Source organism: Hylobates moloch, unplaced genomic scaffold (genome assembly GCF_009828535.3).
Source record: "Hylobates moloch isolate HMO894 unplaced genomic scaffold, HMol_V3 SCAFFOLD_5, whole genome shotgun sequence".
Lineage (NCBI taxonomy): Eukaryota > Metazoa > Chordata > Mammalia > Primates > Hylobatidae > Hylobates > Hylobates moloch.
Genome location: NW_026652280.1, coordinates 69,463,069 through 69,483,392, shown reverse-complemented (window position 1 = coordinate 69,483,392; position 20,324 = coordinate 69,463,069). Strand labels below are relative to the sequence as shown.

The 20,324-nt window shown below is 36.0% G+C and overlaps 1 protein-coding gene across 1 annotated transcript in view; it reads left to right on the top strand.

The window, feature by feature from the left end:
- ANKRD62 (ankyrin repeat domain 62) overlaps positions 1 to 16,894 on the top strand; it is a 34,094-nt gene extending 17,200 nt beyond the window's left edge. The window contains 6 exon segments of the mRNA XM_032152825.2: positions 4,310 to 4,343; positions 4,615 to 4,756; positions 11,529 to 11,742; positions 13,337 to 13,517; positions 14,671 to 15,594; positions 16,622 to 16,894. Coding sequence (XP_032008716.1) covers positions 4,310 to 4,343; positions 4,615 to 4,756; positions 11,529 to 11,742; positions 13,337 to 13,517; positions 14,671 to 15,594; positions 16,622 to 16,813 — 1,687 coding nt within the window. The 3' untranslated portion in view covers positions 16,814 to 16,894.
- Positions 16,895 to 20,324: the final 3,430 nt, after the last annotated feature.

Below are 20,324 nucleotides of genomic sequence, written 5' to 3'. Positions count from 1 at the left end.
TCCAAAATTGTTATTCTTAAGCTTGTCATTTTTTCACTGTAATACATCTAGACATAATTTCTTAGATCTCATTTTATTTAACCTGTCAGCAATATTTGACTCCATGGAGAACTTTCTCCACCATATCACTTTGTTCACTTGGCTTTCAGAATGTCACTCACTCACCTAGATTTTCCTCCTGCCTTTCTAGTTGTTTTAGTTGTGACATTAGGTTGTTAACTTGAGATCTTTCTTTTTGATGTGGGCATTTAGCTTCATCCCTGTGATGCAAGGTTGTTTCAGCATGTGCAAATCAATAGGCCAGGCACAGTGGATCACGCCTGTAATCCCAGCACTTTGGGAGGCTGAGGTGGGCGGATCATGAGGTCAGGAGATCGAGACCATCCTGACTAACACGATGAAACCCTGTCTCTACTAAAAATACAAAAAATTAGCCAGACGTGGTGGCACACACCTGTAGTCTCAGCTACCCAGGAGGCTGAGGCAGGAGAATCGCTTGAACCCGGGATTTCTGTTTATTATTGAGATAATCACATTTCAATAGATTCAGAATTGTCTTTTGATGAAATTCAACATTTATGTTAAAAACTCTCAACTAGTTATTGAACTAACATACCTCAAAATAATAAGAGCCATATATGACAAACCCACAGCAAACGTCATACTGAATGAGCAAAAGCTGGAAGCGGTCTCCTTGAAAAGTGGCAGTAGACAAAGATGCCCTCTCTCACCACTTCTTTTCAACGTAGTATTGTAAGTTCTGGCCAGGGTAATCCATCAAGAGAAAGAAATAACAGGCATCCAAATAGGAAGAGAGGATGTCAAACTATCTTAGTTTGAAGATGACATGATCCTATACCTAGAAAACCACATAGTGTGAGCCCAAAATCTTCTTAAGCTGATACAACTTGAGGAAAGTCTCAGGATACAAAATCAATGTGCAAAAATTACTACCATTCCCATAGACCAGCAATAGTGAAGAGCCAAACCAAAAATGAACTCTTAAAATTGCCACCAAAACAACAACATAAAAACCTAGGAATATAGCTAAGTAGAGAGGGGAAAGATCTCTACAAGGAGAACTACAAAACACTGCTCAAAGATAAGAGTTTGAGACCAGCCTGGCCAACATGGTGAAACCCCATCTCTACTAAAAATACAAAAATTAGCCGGGTGTGGTGGCAGGCGCCTGTAATCTCAGTTACTCGGGAGGCTGAGGCAAGAGAGTTGCTGGAACCCTGGAGGCAGAGGTTGCACTGAGCAGAGATCATGCCATTGCACTTCAGCCCAGGCTGACAACAGCAAGACTCCATCTCAAAAAAACAAACAAACAAACAAGTCATACTGCCCAAAGCATTTCGTAGACTCAATGCTGTTCCTATTAAACTACCATTGACGTTCTTTACAGAACTACAAGAAACTATTTTAAAATTCATAGGGAACCAGAAAAGGGTGTGAATAGCCAAGGCAGTCCTCAGCAAAAAGAACAAAGCTGGAGGAATCACACTACCTGACTTCAAACTATACTACAGAGTTACAGAAACCAAACAACATGGCACTGGTCCAAAAACAGACACATGGACCAGTTGAACAGAATAGAGAACCCAGAAATATGACCACACACCTGCAACTCTCTGATCTTCAACAAACCTGAGAAAAAGCAACAAGGACAGGACCGTATTTAATAAATGGTGCCGGGATACCTGGCTAGCCATATGCAGATGATTGAAATTTCACCCTTTCCTTACACCATAAACAAAAATCACCTCAAGATGGATTAAAGATTTAACTGTAAAACCAGAAACTATAAAAACCCAGGAAGACAATAGGCAATACCATTCTGGACATAGGCACCAGCAAAGATTTCATCATGAAGATGCCAAAGCAATTGCAACAAAATCAAAAATTGACAAATGGAATCTAATTAAACTAAGGAGCTTCTGCACAGCAAAAGAAACTGTCATCAGACTGAACAGACGACCTCCACAAGGGAAGACGTTTTTGCAAACTATGCATCTGGCGAAGGTCTGATATCTAACATCTGTAAGAAACTTAAATACAAGAGAAAACCCCATAAAAAGTGGGCAAAGGACATGAATAGATACTTTTCTTTTTTTCTTTTTCTTTTAGTCTGGCTCTGTGTCCCAGGCTGGAGTGCAGTGCTGTGATCTCGGCTCACTGCAACCTCCCCATCCCAGGTTCAAGTGATTTTCATGCCTCAGCCTGCTGAGTAACTGGGACTACAGGCATGGCCTACCACACCCTGCTAATTTTTGTATTTTTAGCAGAGATGGGTTTTTGCCATGTTGGTCAGGCTGGTCTCGAACTCCTGACCTCAGGTAATCTGCCCACCTTGGCCTCCCAAAGTGCTGGGATTACGGATGTCAGCTGCTGCCCCAGGCCAAGGACAGATACTTTTCGAAAGAAGACATACACAAGATCAACAAACATGGAAAAAAAGCTCAACTTCACTGATCGTTAGAGAAATGCAAATCATAACCGCTATTAACATGCCATCCAATACCAGTAAGCATGGCTATTATTAAAAAGTCCAGGCCGGGCTTGGTGGCTCACGCCTGTAATCCCACCACTTTGGGAGGCCGAGGCAGATGAATCACGAGGTCAGGAGTTTGAGACCAGCCTGACCAATATGGTGAAACATCGTCTCTACTAAAAATACAAAAATTAACCTGGCGTGGTGGCACTCACCTATAATCCCTGCTACACAGGAGGCTAAGGCAGGAGAATTGCCTGCACCTGGGAGGCGGAGGTTGCAGTGAGCCAAGATCACGCCACTGCACTCCAGCCTGGGTGACAGACTGAGACTCCGTCTCAAAAAAAAAAGTACAAAAATAACAGATGCTGGTGAGGTTGTACAGAAAAAGGAATGTGTATACGCTGTTGGTGGGAGTGTATATTATTAGTTCAGCCATTGTGGAAAACTGTGTGGCATTTCCTCAAAGACAGAAGTACCATTCAACCTAGCAATCTTATTACTGGGTATATACCCAAAGGAATATAAATTATTCTGTTATAAAGACTCATGCATGTGTTCATTGCAGTAATATTCACAATAGCAAAGACCTGGAATCAAAGTAAATGCCTATCACTCATAGACTGGATATAGAAAATGTGGTACATATATACCAGGAAATATTAGGTAGCCATAAAAACTGAGACCATGTCATTTGCTGGAACATGGATGGATCTGGTGGCCATTATCCTTAGCAATTTAACACAGTACAAGAAAACCAAATACCACATGTTCTCTCTCAAAAATGAGAGCCAAATGGTTGAGAACACATAGACACATTGATAGGAGCAAAACACACTGGCACCTTTTGGAAGGTGGAGAGTGGAGGATGAGTGGAGGGAAAGGATCAGGAAGAATAACTAATGAGTACTAGGCTTAATACGTGTGTGATGAAATAATCTGCAACAAACCGCTGTGACACAAGTTTACATACATAACAAACTTGCAGTTGTACCACTGAACTTAAAAAAAATGTCAAGGTTAAAATCTTATTTTTAAAATATTGCAAGATTCAGAAATTATTACTTACATTCAGAAATGGAAAGATAATATGAATTCATCTGCTATCATATTACTTGAAAATAAATATTACTTTCATAGCATATTGTGAAACACATGTTTTGGAGCCAGAGTTCTTGGGTTTGAATGCTTAGTCTGCTATTGAACAGTTTTACGTGTTTGGGCAAGTTATGTGGCCTTTCTGTGCCTAGTTTCTTTCTTTATAAAATATCTAGTATGTTACCTACTTTACAGAATTGCTGGGAGGATTTAAATGACTTAAATACATGTACAGTGTTTAGAATAGTGCATAGTACTTGCACAGTATGTCCCCAAAAGGCTAGCTAATGTTATCATTAAAAAAGGGATTCTGTTACATAAGTAATATTTATCAAATAGGTTTTAGTACCAGTAAAACTGTGTTTGTATTGAAAAGGGCGATGAGAGAAAACCCCAAGATACATATTTTTCTATCAAATACTGCAAATAACATGTTTTTTTCTGTCTTTGATTATCAGAAAGCTTGATTTAAACTTAATTTTTTGATACTAGTATATTTCATTTGTCCTATAGTGCTACCGTTTCCATTTATAGTTTTTCCCCTTGTAAAAAAAATTGTATTTTGCATCACCTGTAAAAACATTACCTGTAAACATTGTAAATAAGAGAGAGAAACTACAAACACAGAGATTTTACATAAAAAAGTTTTAGATATTCTTTGTATTTTACATATTTACTATTTGCCTGATCAGAATTTTTTGGTTTTTTTTTATTTAGGCTTGCAAGGAAAACCTTTAATGAAAAGAGCAAGGTATTATAAAAGTAAATTGTCAAGAATGTCGTTGAAAATACCTTAAAAAAGATCATGGTAAAAAACAGAAAATCTTTTGCTGTAAAGACATTGACTTTGATAAAGCAGCGGTAACCATTCATAAAAGCGCCCTTTTAACCAAAGTCAGTTATTTTAAGAAGTACCTGTGTTTTTGCTCATGTAAAAAGATGGATAATTCCCACTGATGTGTATTTAGTATATGCTATAAATATTTTGAGGGCATTTTGAAACAGTTTTATTTATTTTATAGGTTAAAAGCCAAATATATTTCAGGGATGACCTTAATGACATAACTGAGTCATCTGAAAAAACCTCAGAGGATGATGAGTTGCCTTACTCTGATGATAAGAATTTTATGTTACTCATTGAACAACGTGGAATGGACTGTAAAGGTAGGACCAATGCATGAATATAAGGCTCTTTCCCTATCCTATAGTAATGTATGCACATATTGCTTAGCACTGTACCATAGAACACTGATGTGTTATAGGGATGTTCATCTCGGAAATATGCTTCTTGTGAACATAGAATGAGAACTACTCTATCTTGTATACTCTTAGCCAAAGAGCTGTGATCATTCCACTGTACCTTTCTCAGTGTGAATGACACTCCCAATCTATTTGTTGACTCTGCTTCTCTTCTATGCCTTTACCCAGGGTCAGGTTGTCATTATCTCGTACCTGGAATACTGTGATAACCTTATAACTCTTTTCCCTACTGCCCCACCTTCCAAAACCATGGTCTATTCTGCAATCATAATTATATACATTTTTAAAATTCACATCTGATCATGTTACCTGCTTGCTTAACACCCAACTGCCACTTGTCATTGCTATAAGGTAAAGATGACAATGCTCTAGCTTTATACTGCTTCATTTCATACCCTTGTTTCTCTCTGTCTCACAGCCAGTGCCCCAGGTGTTTGCTCCTACAATCAGTAGCTTCAGTGAGGTATAACTGATACATGTTAAAGTGCACATATGTAAAATGTATAGTTTGATAAGTTTTGACAGATACATACACGTGTGAAACTGTCACCATAATCAAGATAGTTATCCATAACCCACAAAAGTGTCCTATGCCGCTTTATGTCCCCTTTTTAGAAAAAGCTGCCAAATTGTTTTTAAAAAAAGTGTACCATTTCTATCTGATCAGCACAACAGGACAGTTGCGGCTACTGTGTTGTCACACTAAGTATTGCAGTATTTATTTGTAGCCATTCTTATGGGTGTGGTTAATATGCATGATCCTAATGACTAAACATGTTCACCTCATATACATAAACTTTGTTTCATGCACAAAATTATTAAAAGTATTTTTTTTTAATTATCATCTGTCTTTGTCAAATAGTATTTTGTGTTTAGACTTGGGTCCTATCACCAAGATATCTCATGTAGATGCAAATATTCCAGAATCCAAAACCTGAAACACTTCTGGTCCCAAGCATTTTTAATAAGGGGTATTCATCCTGTACCAGTGGCCAAGTGTTTTGGTTACTGTTGATGTATGATAATTGTTGAAGCTGATTTTTCTGTTCTTCGTTGTGTTTTGCCTATGCTAGATTTTGCATTTCCACATGAACTTTAGAATCAGCTTGTCAATTTAAAAGAAATTTAGAATCACCTCGTCATTTAAAAATGTCCAACAAGTGCTGGCTTGTTGGACATTAGGTTAGAATTGTGTTGCATTTATAGATTAATTTATGGAGAATGGACATCTTAACAATAATGAATCTTCCTACTCTTTAAAAAAATGGATGTCTGCATTTATGTAAGTCATATTTAATTTTTCAGTAATATTTTGTAGTTTTTAGTGTATACATCTTTCTATAGTTTATCAGATTTATCTCTGTTTCAGTTTTTGATGTAGTTGTAAATCATATGCTTAAAAATTTAATCTGATTGTTTATCATGAGTGTATGGAAATACAGTTGATTTTTGTATGTTGGTTTTGCATACTTCAATCTTACTGAACTCACTTATTAGTCCTGGTACTAATACTACTCACTTACTAATTCTTGGTAGATTTGATCAGATTTTCTACATAGACCAAAGATTTTCAAACCTTTTCTTTCTCAAAGTACCCTCTTATTAAAGACTTGTGGCAAAAGGGGTCTCTGTTGTAGCTGATAGACTCTGCCATTGTAATATGAGAGCAGCCATAGACAACCTGTACAATTAATGAACACAGCTGTGCTCATTGACGAAGACAAGAAGCTGGCCCACAGGTTAGAGTTTACCCAAACCTATTGTGTGGTCATGGTCGTGTACAAAGACAGTTTTATTTATTTTTTCAACTGGGATGACTTTTATTTCTTTTTCTTGCCTGACTGCGCTAGCTAGAATCTTCAGAACAATGCTGCATAAAAGCAGTGAAAGCAGACATTCCTATGTTGTTCTTCATCTTCTGGAGAACATATTCAGTTTTTCACCATATACATGTTAGCTGTAGGTTCATCGTAGATGTTCTTTATCATGCTGAAGGAGGTCCCTGGATTCTTATTTTGCTGAGACTTTTTCATTTTTACAAAATCAGAAATGAGTGTTGAATTGTATCAAATGCCTCTATCTGTCGAGATGATTCTGTGGATCTACTGTTTTCCGTTGTTAATCTGGCAAATAACAATGATGTTTGAATGTTAAGCCAACCCTGCAGTCCTGGGAAAAAAACCCATTTGTTTATGATGCATTGTCCTTTTATTATACTGTTGGATTCAATTTGCTAAATAAGTTATGATAAAGTCTTTATTGGTTTATTATAAAGACTTTATTTTTATTTATTTGGCCAGTTTTATGTTCACAGCAAAATTGAGAGGAAGGTACAGAGATTTTTCAAATACCTTCTACCTGCACACATATGTAGCCTCCCTCCTTATCAGTAACCCTCCCCATAGTGGTACAGTTGCTATAATGGATGAGCCTACATTGGCACATCAGAATCACCTGCAGCCCGTAGTGTGCATTGTACACTGGTGCTATATACATCGTATGGGTTTGGTCTTAAGGTACACTGACATGTATGCGTGTCATATACATTATTTTCACCTCCCTAAAAGTCCTCAGTACTCTGTCTGTGTATCCTTTCCTGGTGTCCCTCATCCTCTGGCAGCCACTGATCTTTTTACCATATCCATAGTTTTACATTGTCCGGAAAGTCATATAGTTGGAATCATACAGAAAGTAGCCTTTTTAGGCCGGGCACGGTGGCTCACGCCTGTAATCCCAGCACTTTTGGGAGGCTGAGATCGGTGGATCACCTGAGGTCAGGAGTTCAAGACCAGCCTGGCCAACATGGCGAAACCCTGTCTCTACTAAAAATACAAAAAGTAGCCGGGTGTGGTGGCAGGCGCCTGTAATCCCAGCTACTCAGGAGGCTGAAGCAGGAGAATTGCTTGAAGCTGGGAGGCAGAGGTTGCAGTTAGCCAAGCTTGCGTCATCGCACTCCAGTCTGGGAGACAGAGTAAGGCTCTGTCTTAAAAAAAAAAAAAAAGAAAGTAGCCTTTTTAGGTTGGCTTGTTTGACTTGGTAATATGCATGTATGGTTCCTTCATGTATTTTCATGGTTTGATTTGTCATATCTTTTTAGCATGGAGTAATATTCCATTGTTTGGCTGTTTAACCACAGTTTATTCATTCACGTATTGGAGGATGTCTTGGTTGTTTCACAAATTGGTTCAATTTTTACATTCATGCTCATGAGGGAGTTTTTTTTATTGGTAATACCATTGTCTGGTTTTGGTTCAGGGTAATGGTAACATTAAAGAGTGAGTTGGGATGTACTCTTTTTTGTTTCTTTTTGGAGAGTCAGTGTTGAATTGTTTATTTCTTCTGAAAATGTTTGGTGGAGTTCACTGCCATAGCTAGTTGAGTTTGAATTTCTTTTGCTAGGACAGTCCTCAGCTATGACTGAAGTTTGTTTTTTAGATTTAGGGCAATTCAGGTAATTTATTCCTTCTTGGTTGAGATTTAGTAATTTTCCCTTTTAAGGAATTTGTTAATTTTATCTATTTTCTCATGTTTACACATAAAAATTATAATGTCACCTTGGTTTTTTTTTGTATCTGTACGGTCTATAATCATGTGACATTACTCATTTCTGAAATTAGTAATTTGTGTCTTCTCTTCTTCCTGATCAGCCAGGGTAAATAGAGATTTCTAACATTTATCAATCTCCCAAAGTGTTTGGTGTTGCTGATCTTCCTTTTTTTGTTGTTTTTTTTTTCCTGAAACCAGTAGTATAACAAAATACGATAGACTGGGTAGCTTATAAACAGTAGAAAATGATTTCTTACAGTTCTGGAGTCTGCAGAGTCCAAGGTCAAGGTGCTGTCAAATTTGCTGTGTGGTAAAGAACCTTCCTGGATCATACATGTGTTCTTCTTCTCTGTGTCCTCACATGGCAGAAGGGGCGGAGGAGCTCTCTGGGGTGTGTTGTGTAAGAACACTAATCCCATTCATGAGGGCTTGGCTCTCATGATATGACTACCTCTAAAAATCCGCCCTTGTGATTAGGTTTCAGCATATAAACTTTTGAGAACACAAACATTCAGACCACAGCAGGTGGTTTTGTTTTTTATCCCTCTGCTTGCTTTGGGTTTAATTCTCTGATTTTATTTTATTATTTATTTATTCATTTATTTATTTTCAGTTTTTTAAGGTAGAAGTCAGGGTTATTGATTTGAGACTCTTCTAATATTGACATTTAGTGCTAAAAATTTGTATTTAAGTGAAGTTGTTGCTGCATTCTACAAACCCTGATATGTTATTTTTTCATTTTGATTCAGTTCAAAATATTTTCTTTTTTCATCATCTCTTTGAACCAGCGTTATTTAGATGTGTATTTCTTAGTTTTCATGTATTTGAGTATTTCTTAGCATTATTTTTGTTATTGGTTTCTAATATCATTGATTTGTGGTCAGGATATGTACTTTGTATGACTTACATTCTTTTTACTTAATCTTTTTAATGAGATTTATTGTATGGCCTAAAGTATTGTCTGTTTTGGTAAGTGTTCCATAGGTACTTGAAAGGCATGGTGGTGTTTAAATCTGCTCTATTCTTGCTAATTTTCTGCCTCCTTGTTCTATCACTTCCTGAGTAAAGGGTATCGAGACCTCAGATTACTTAGAAATTGTCTATTTCTTTTTATAGTTCTATCTACTTTGGCCTCATGTATTTTGAATTTCTTATGTTATTAGGGGCATAAACATTTAGGACTATTATATCTTCTTGATTAACTGAAACTTTTATCATTATGACATGATCTTATTTATTGCTGGAAATTGTTTTGCTATGAAATCTACTTTGATATTAATTGAACCATTTCTTCTCAGTAGTCTTCTGTCAAGTGTTAGCATGTATCTTTTTCTATTCTTGCAGCCGATTTGTGTCTTTACATTTACCGTACATTTCTTATAGACAGCATGTAATTGGGTATTGCTTTCTTATCGAATCTGGCAGTCTGCATTTTAATTGAGGCTTGTAGACCAGTTTCATTTATAATGTGATATTCAATATAGTTAAGTTGGTCTGTCATTGTGCTGTTTGATTGCTGTTAGTCTCGCTGTTATTTGTTCCCCTTCTTTTTCTGCTTTCCTTTAATCAGCTATTTTCTGTGATTTAATTTCATATTTCTTTTTTGGTTTATTATATATAACTCTCTGTTTGCTATCTCAGTGGCTTATTTAGGATTTATAGTATATAATTTTAACCTATCACAGTCTACCTTCAAGTAATGTTATACAACATCATAGATGGTATAAGAAAATGACAATGGTACACTTTTATCTTTTTGTCCCAGGCAGTTCCTTCCTGGATCTATGGGAATATGGATTTTGCCAAGTTTAGAATGTTTTTGGCCAATTATTTTTCAATTTTCTTTTCTGACTTTGTTCCTTTCTATTTGGGGATTTATATATTAGTAGCTTGAAGGTTTCTCGTAGCTCATCATGACAAATTTACCATTGTGATCTGTGTTTATTTTCCTCCACTGTAGTTTTACCTCTGACATTGTAATTTACATTTCTGCAAGTGTGGTTTGATTTTTAAAGAAATACCTTTCATGCCTCCACTTATTGTCTCGAGCTTTGTTTGGGGTACAGTGATTTACTTATAAACAGAATTCTTTTTGTTCTTGCTTTTAGATTTTGAGTAATTTGCCACTCCCGAGGCAAGAGTTTTCAGATTATTTATTGTCCTGTGAAGTATGAGTGTTTTGGGCCTGGCTCTTGGGATTGGACCCTCTTCTGGGCACTTTGTGAACAGCAGGCTTGGTTTCTCATCTTTTTCTATCGTGTTCCCCCACCGCACACCACCCCTTGGTCTTAGGAAGTTTCCTAGCACACATCCATTTTTTTCATTATTCCACCAAATACTTTAGAGGGGACCTCTGCAGATCTCCAGGGTTTGTTTCCTCTGCTGCTTTCTCCTCTCCAGTGTTCTGTCCTGTGATTTCTCTCTGCTTTTGTTTGATCGGATTCTTAGCGTCACCACCCCAGCTCAGGGAATCTATGTCAGATTTTCTCGCTTTGTCATGGCCTGGAAGCTCTGTCAACAAAAGCAGCTCTGTCAACAAAAAGGCCTACATTTGTTTCCTGTGTTTTAGTGATGACCGTCTTTATTATCTGAAGACCACTGTGTTGAAAATCATTCTTTAATATATTTTGTCTGTTGTTTTTGGTTGTTTCGGGTAAGGAGGAAAATCAGCACCTGTTGCTCCCTCTTGGCTGGAAGCAGATTGCCGCAGAGCTCCAGCGCCTGCAGCAGACTAGCCAGAGTGCTTTGCTTCCTCCTTGGCTCAACTGCTTCCTTCTCATTTTTTATTTCTCAGTGTATCCTTCTCTTCCTCAGGGAAATCTTCCCTGAGCCAAGTAAAGGTCATATTCTCTTATGTGACTAAAACAACTGTGTATTCTTATAGCTTCTATCTGAATTTGTAATTGTCACATTTTTGTCTGTGTTCTTTACTACACTTGAAGCTAAACAAGATCAGATGTGTTGTCTGTTTTATCTGAAGAGCTTTCCAGAATATTTTCCACATTGCAAGCACTTAATATGTACATGTTCATTCGGTGTATGAATGAGTGCCATGTTGAAATGCGTAGTCCTTTGTATTTAAAAACCTACTCATGTATTTTATCTCTATTTTGTTTTCTCCCGGTGACAGATTTTGTTAGCCTGTTGAAAATCAAGAATGCAACAGCTTCATGTGAAAGATCAATAGAGGATAAAAAATGTTACTGTGAACGATTTAAAGTAAAATTTCAAAAAATGAAAAATAATATTATCGTACTACAAAAGGTACTATCTGAAACAGACAAAACCAAATCACAGTTAGAGCATCAGAATCGTGAAAGGAAGAAAAAGCTCTGTAATTTGAGGTATCACATTCTAGTTTTAAAGAAATATTTGAACTATTTATACTAAGGATATGTAGGATAATTTTTGTAATAGCTGACTTACTTTTTAATAGAAAAAAAAACCTCCTAAAATTGTGGAACGTGAAATTTTTGGGTTAGAAATCACAAGTTCTTAATTGTGAATACTTCTCTAATAATTGCATATTCCTTTAAATCATTATTTTAATGGCTATATAGAATTCCACCCTATGGAAATTTCATTATTTAATAAATTGAAATTGGGGGTTTTAATTTTTTGTATTAATGCTGTAAGAAACATCTTACATATCCATAGTTTTCTACATTTCTATTTCTTTGGACAAATTTTTCAAAATAGAGCTATCTGGTTAGAGTAGAGGAGCTTTTTACAAGAGATCTTTGATTAATATTACTAAGTTGTTCTTAAGAAAGTTTACAATTTATAATTTGAGTATGAAATGTATACTTTTCTCCACCCAGAGTAATTATTTTTAAAATTAACCAGTTGTTTTTTTTTTTTGTCCTTTTGAGACAGAGTCTTGCGCTGTCACCCAGATTGGAGTGCAGCAGTGAAATCTCGGCTCACTGCAGCCTCTGCTTCCAGGTTCAAGCGATTCTTGTGCCGCAGCCTCCCAAGTAGCTGGGATTACAGGCATACGTCACCATGCCTTTCTAATTTCTGGTTTTTTTTTTTTTTTTTAAGTAGAGATGAGGTTTTGCCATTTTGGCCAGACTAGTCTGAAACTCCTGACCGCCACTTATCCGCTGGCTTTGGCCTCCCAAAGTTCTGGGATTACAGTGTGAGCAAACACGCCTGGCCCGGTTTTAATATGCAGCTAATGTAAAGTAAAATGGAAAGTGATTACTGATTAGCTTAGTGAACATCTGTCTCTGCTACAGAGTTTAAATTAATTCAAACTTCTATGCGGAAGGCAGATATTATTCTTTGTTGTTTAAATATTAGATCTTGTCTTGTTTCAGAATGGATTTTAAAATTGTTTGTAAAATACATACTGATCAACAGAATAAGTCAAAAGTGTTACCAGAAAAAGAAACGTAAAACGTATGGGGTAACATCTTAGATTCCTTAGCTTAGTCTTGGATTATTGTCATCTGGAGATACATGTTGCAAGAAGGTATCTGAAGGTGCTGTCTTACAATGTAAATCATGTTTAGGGACACCTGCAGTATTTCATGAAGATGAAAATTTATTTCTAGTGAAGGTATCAACTTGTTTATAAAAAATAACTTTTTTAAAATTAGCTAACTCTAAATGATTCACCCTAACTGAGGAGTAATTATTACTTTGTGAAGAAAAGGTAATTTTTAACTTGTAACTTTACCTAATAATTTTCAACATCCTTTTCCATAATATTTACTAGAATTACTAGTAACAGAAGCTAATCAATTAGCAGGATGTTCATTCCTTACTACCTTTCAATTTATATGTCTTCTTTGGAAGACATCGAAGTGAGAAATTAACATGAAAACTAGAAAGAAAAAATATTCAAGAACATGGGCACTTTATTAGGATAATAAACCAGCATGTGAGTGTTTTGTTTTTAAAGGATTTTAAGATAAGTATATTTAACTACAGATTTATCTTACAAGAAGAAGAAGAAGAAAGAATAAAGGCTGAAGAGTTGTTTGAAAAAGATACAGAAGAGTTAAAAATAATGGAAGAGCAATATGTGACACAAACTGAAGTGAAACAACTTAAACTGCCTCTCAGATCATTGAAAGTGGAATTGAAGACTGTAAGAAGTAACTCAAATCAGGTAAATTAATGTTTGGTAAAATTTTACATTTCTAATTTTATTTTATTAATATTACTTAGAATATCCCTGTGACTTTATATATGTGATTTAGTTCTAAAACAAACCACAAATTTTATTTCATCTTAAAAATAAATGATACTTATAGCTACAATTATTTATTATAAGTTTTGGCTTCAAAGTTATATTTTATTTCAGCTCAAAGACCTTTGGAAAACAATAATATCCCATAATATATATACTTAGTGATATTTTGTTGGTAAGTAATTTGTTCCTAGTGACATAGTTCAGTGTAGTTTTCCCTATTTTGCATTAATTATGGTTTCAAACATTGTGAAAAGGAAATAAAAGTTATCATAATAGTACATAATCTCAGGATTTCCTAAGAGGAGCTTTATAAATTTCATCTTCTTTGGTGTTTTGAAAGAAAAGGTTTCTATTGTATTTGCATATCTACCCCATGGAAGTAACTGTGATCTGGTGGAGGAGCACTAGAAGCAGAGTCAGAGGACCTAGGAAAAATCCAGCAGCTTGCTTCTATTTTTAACCTTTCCCTGCAGAATTGTGATAACTAAATGAATTTATTGATGTATGCATACAAAAGTGCTTAGTACAATGCCTAGATCTGTCATTTATCAATACATGTCATTGTTAAAACTGACTCTAAAAGTGTAAGAAAAGTAGAATTATCTATAAAATATTCACAGGAAAAAGAAACTTAAGGAATTTGGAAAATTTCATCTGTCCAGATATCTGCAGAGCTAAGGCTCTTACCATAGGGAAAGTAAAGGTTAGACGTTAGTGTGTAAACCCAGTTTCTAAATGTAATCATAGTTATTAATCATTTATGTTTTTGGGTTTGTTGAAATTCAGTAAAAGCCTTTTTTTAAAAAAATCAGATTCTTAAAGAATTTCTAGTGGTTTCTTTTTTTTTGCTTTCATAGATTCATTGTCTTCAAATACGTTTTTGAACTTTTGAGAATTTACGCTCTAAAAGGGTTGAGGTTTTGATTCAACTTTTTCTTTCCAGTTGGATATCCAGATGGCAACTCTTTCATTGTATAAATGTACAGGTTATTACTTATTTAGTTTCAGAAGAAATCATAATATGTCATTTTATTGGGTGCTAGTTGAAAGTTTTCTTTGTTTTATTTAGAATTCTCATACTCATGGAAAAGAAAGAGACCTGTGGCAGGAAAATCACTTGATTCGGGATGAAATTGCCAGACTTGGGCTGGAAATTGACACAATAAAACATCAGAACCAGGAAACTGAAAATAAATATTTCAAAAATATTGAAATTATAAAGGAAAACAACGAAGACCTTGAAAAGACTCTAAAGCTGGATGAGGAAACATTAACAAAAACAATAACCCGGTATAGTAAAGAGCTTAATGTTCTGATGGATGAGAATACAATGCTCAATTTTGAGCTAGAGAAGGAAAAACAAAGCAAGTCAAGACTGGAAACAGAAATGGAATCATACCGTTGTGGACTGGCTGCTGCCCTATGTTATCATGATCAATGTCAGTCATCAAAAAGAGACCTACAGCTTGCTTTCCAGAGCACAGTGAATGAATGGTGTCATTTACTAGAAAATAGGTATTCTCACATTCAGATTCTTTCTCAGCAACTTTCTAAAGCTGAGAGTACATCCAGTGGCCTGGAAACTGAGCTCCGTTATGAAAGAGAGGCTCTCAAAGAAAAGACGTTGGGTATAGAACACGTGCAAGGAGTCCTAAGCCAAACACAGTGTCGATTGAAGGACATTGAACACATGTACCAAAATGACCAACGAATTTGGGAAAAATACGTGAGAAAGCAGCAATCTGTAGAGGATGGACTATTTCAACTACAAAGCCAAAATCTGTTAATTCAACAGCAATGTAATGATGCTCACAAGAAAGCTGACAATTGGGAAAAAACAATAATTAATATCCAAGCCAAATGTGAAGATACTGTAGAAGAACTTCAAGCTGAGTGTAGAAAGCTAGAAGAGAACAATAAGGGGTTGATGAAGGAATGCACTCTTTTAAAAGAAAGACAATGCCAATATGAAAAAGAGAAAGAAGAAGGAGAAGTAAGTATCAATATTCATACCTAAAGTGTTATTTTGAAATTGATTCAATTAATTAGATTACTTTGACAGTTAATTCCAGATTTCCCAGATGAACTACAGTGTATTTCCTATTTTATAATTATTCTTCCTCAATAGCTTTTAATGTATCTTAGTTGGTATAATTTTATTTTTATTCATGTCAATTTGACTTAAATCTGAAAATAATTCAGTCTCAAATTATATATTGATACAACCATTCCATTCTTTAAAGACATCTTTCTTACATTATAATATGGGGAAAATGTGGTAAATGTTGGCCAAACCATATTTGATTTAATCTTCCCACTGGCATTTATAACTTACTTTCAATTTTTCAGTCAAAAATATGGTCATAATTTTTATTCCAAGGCTCAGTGACTCTCATTTGGATATAAGGTTGTCCAGTACAAAGATCAGCTTAGCTGTCTGTGATTTATTAGTTTCACATTGGATCCTCATTTTTAGACTAACGAGGGGTGGTAGGAACGGTGGGAGTAGGGAAGAGAGACAGCAGCTGGGGTCAGGGAGGGAAGTGGAAGCCAGGTTAACTAGAGCCTCTAAGGCCATTGGAATGTTAGTTTTCTTCTGAGATGGAAATCTATTGGAAGGATTTGAGCTGGTGACTGAATATGTGAGGAACTCTGAGGTTGATTTGAGCTGCTTCTTATAAAAAAGAGGGAAAACATTGCAGTGTAAAATTCACTGCCACCAGTCCCACCCACATACCTGTTTCTTTTTGAGACCTCAGAAGGTTTTTAAACATTGCACATTCATCAGTTTGCTGAATCTGTTGTACGAGTAACACAGCACCAGTTTGGCACAAAGATAACACCTTCTTTATCCTTAACTGGATTCAGTAATAAACAGGAATGTGTACACATGAGGAGGAGAAGAAGAATCAGTGTGTGGTGATGTTTTTCAAAGTGTATATATTAGAGTTAAATATTATTAACAAAATTTAATAATAAGGTGATATGTAAAATCAGTAACAAAAATAACATCTTACCAGGTAGTCGTGAGACAGCTTCAACGAGAAGTGGGTGATGCCCTGAACAAACAATTGCTGTCAGAAGCTATGCTAGAGATTTCATCACAACCTCGTGTTAATTTAGAAGATGAGACACGAAATTCAAAAAAGAAATTAGGCCAGATGAGAAGTCAAGTATGTATGAAACTTAGCATGTCAACAGTTACTCTGTAGCTGGTTAAATAATATCAAGTGTTTCAGGACACTAGTTTCAGTGGAGAGCTTTCTTTTGTATTTTCATTATAATTAATTTTATTAAAATTTGATTATAATACACCCATTTCTCAATCTCTGCCATGTTTTATAATTATAAATATTTTTCTTCCACTGTTTCCCTTTATGAAAGTTGAGAACTACACATCATTTCTCACAGAAGATTAGAGAATTCTTTTTTCTTTTTACGGTATATTTTTAGTGATTTTTTTCATTGCCACGTGGAGACAAGCCAGATTAATTCAGGGGATAATGTCTAATGGAATGTTTCAGAAAATTTTCTTTTTTTAATCTCTACTTTTCTGTGTGAATAAAGACTTGTGCTTACTTATTTCATGGGTTTCTGGTTAACTGGTACAGAAAGGCCATTCTGCAGAATAAATTAGTATTTTGATGAAAATCTTTACTCTGACTTTATATTGGGCTGTAGTCGTAGTCATATGACTATGGACAGTTAGCATTTGCCAACATGTATGTGTCTACTTTCTCTTGCTTAAAACAAAAACAAAAAACTTTACAAATGGGGTTATAGAAGGTCAGCAAAGGGTAGGTTTGAGATGTTTGGGTGGGTCAAGTGGGCATTTTGACAACGTGGCTTCTCCTTTGGCGTGTCAATGGACATCCCTGCATTTTAAGATGACACTTTTAAATAAATTCTCTCCTAATGATGACGTGAGCCCTGCCACTCAATAGGAGAATCTATCTATTTTAATTATTTTTCTGTTTATTTTAAAATTTTCTTGTGGTTTCCCTGGAAAGGAAAGATGATGCTTAGTTTTAAATGTTAAAAATGGGTCGAGCGCGGTGGCTCACGCCTGTAATCCAACACTTTGGGAGGCTGAAGCGGGTGGGTCACCTGAGGCCAGGAATTTGAGACCATCCTGGCCAACATGGTGAAACCCCATCTCTACTAAAAAAGATACAAAAATTAGCTGGGCATGGTGGTGGTGCATGCCTGTAGTCCCAGCTACTCGGGAGGCTGAGGCAGGAGAATCGCTTGAACCTGGGGGGGTGGAGGTTGCAGTGAGCCAAGATGGTGCCACTGCACTCCAGCCTGGGTGGCTGAGCAAGACTCTGTCTTAAAAAAAAAGTGCAAGTTTTCTTGCTACAACAAAAATTAAATGCATACAGACAAAAAAGAAAAGAAATTATAGTTGATGTAGTGGTGTTTGGAATTGAAAAATATAAATGCTTACTAGAATTTCCTGTGTTTCTCCATTTTACCAATTTTGTAAATTTGAGTATCTGATAAAATATAAATTACAAAAGAAAAATATTGTGTTTTAATCCTAGAGCATAGGTCAGTAAACTTTTCTGTAAAAGGCCAAGTAGTATTATTTGAGACTTTGTGAGCCATAAGATCCCTGTTGCAACAACTCATCACTACAGTTACAGCACAAAAGTAGCCTTAAACAATATGCAGACTGAAGGGGTGTGGCTGCATTCCAGTAAAATTTAGTTAAAAAACAGGTAATAGGGGCCGGGCGCGGTGGCTCACGCCTGTAATCCCAGCACTTTGGGAGGCCGAGATGGGTGGATCACGAGGTCAGGAGATCGAGACCATCCTGGCTAACACAGTGAAACCCCGTCTCTACTAAAAACACATAAAATTAGCCAGGCATGATGGCAGGCGCCTCTAGTCCCATCTGCTTGGGAGGCTGAGGCAGGAGAATGGTGTGAACCCGGGAGGCGGAGCTTGCGGTGAGCCGAGATGGTGCCACTGCACTCCAGCCTGGGCAACAGAGCGAGACTCTGTCTCAAAAAAAACAAAACAAAACAAAACAAAAACAAACAAACAAACAAAAAAACAGGTAATAGGTCGATTTGTCCTAGATTATCATTTTTTAATAAAATAGATTATGATAGTATAAAAACAGTATTTTATATATAACCATATTTTGTTCATTCATTCACCTATTGATGGGCATTTGGGTTATTTCCACACCTAAAGATTGTTTTTAATTCTTTGTTTTAGTTGCAAGAAATGCAGGATCAATGCACAGAGACTCCAAGATGTGCTGAGGAGATGTCAGACCACGTGCAAAAGTACAATTTAAAGCAACATACAAAATATCTTGAGTATTTATAAAGCAAACGAGTAGTGTAGTAGGAGAATTGTATCAGTTAAGATAATAAGTATGTCTATGTGAAGCCAAGGAAAAATTTCAGCTTTAAGCTATTTTGAAATGCATAAATTTTCTACATTATTTTTAATTTTACACATCATCCACAAAACAAAGGTAGAAAAATAAGTTTCTCAATTTTCAACTTTTCAAATGTCTCAGAATTTATATAATTATTCCTTCAGATGTTTGTTCAGAATTTATATGATTTAAAAAAAATTATGTCTGAGAATAATTATTTTAAAATATATATTTTAGGCTTAAAATAGAAAATGCCATGTTAAAAATTAGAATGAAAAAGCGAGCGGACAAAATTGAGCAGCTTCAGAAAATTTTGGTAAGTTCAAGTTCAATAAGTCAATCTCTTATTTTCTGTCACACTGAAAAGAAATTTTATTTTTCTAGAATATCCCTTGTCCAAAATGTTTGGGAGGACCAAAAGGGGATTTTTTCAGATTTTGGAATATTTGTATACACCTAATGAAATAAATACCTTAGGGATGGTACCCAAGAGTAAACGTGAAATACATTTATGTTTCGTATATACCTTATGCATATAGCCTGAAGATAATTCTACATAATGTTTTACTTTTTTTTTTTTTTTTGCCCGGGGTAGGGGGGTGCAGTGGGGCACAGAGTCTTGATCTGTCGCCCAGACTGGAGTGAAGTGGTATAATCGCAGCTCACTGCAACCTCTGCCTCCCAGGTTCAAGCAATCCTCCTGCCCCAGCCTCCCAAGTAGCTGGGACTACAGGTGCGTGCAGCCACACCAGGCTAATTTTTGTATTTTCTATAGAGACGGTTTCACCATGTTGGCCAGGCTGGTCTTGAACTCCTGACCTCAGGTGATCCACTTGCCTCAGCCTCCCAAAGTGCTGGGGTTACAGGCATGAGTCATCACATCTGGCCTGTACAATGTTTTACAAAAATGTTTTGCATGTAACAAAGTTTTAACTGTGTTTCCACCACAGCCTGTCACATGAGGTCAGGTGTGGACCTTTCCAGTTGTGGTATCATGCGTGTGCTCAAGAAGTTTCAAATTGTACAGCATTTTGGATTTCAGATTTTCAAGTTAGTGTTGATGAACCCTCCTTGACATACAATAGGGCTACATGATAATGTCTCTTGTTTAACTTAAACATTATTAATAATATTTGACTGTTTCAGATGCAGCAGGTGTACAAGGAAACATAACTGCAGAAGTAGATGAAGGTATGTTGCCATAAATTATGAATTAAATTTAAATCATGGATTTCTGAAATAAATATAAATAGTGAATGGGTTGCTTGGTTAACAAATACCACGTTAAATACTTTTTCTTATACACATTACTGAAAGATGTGAAAACA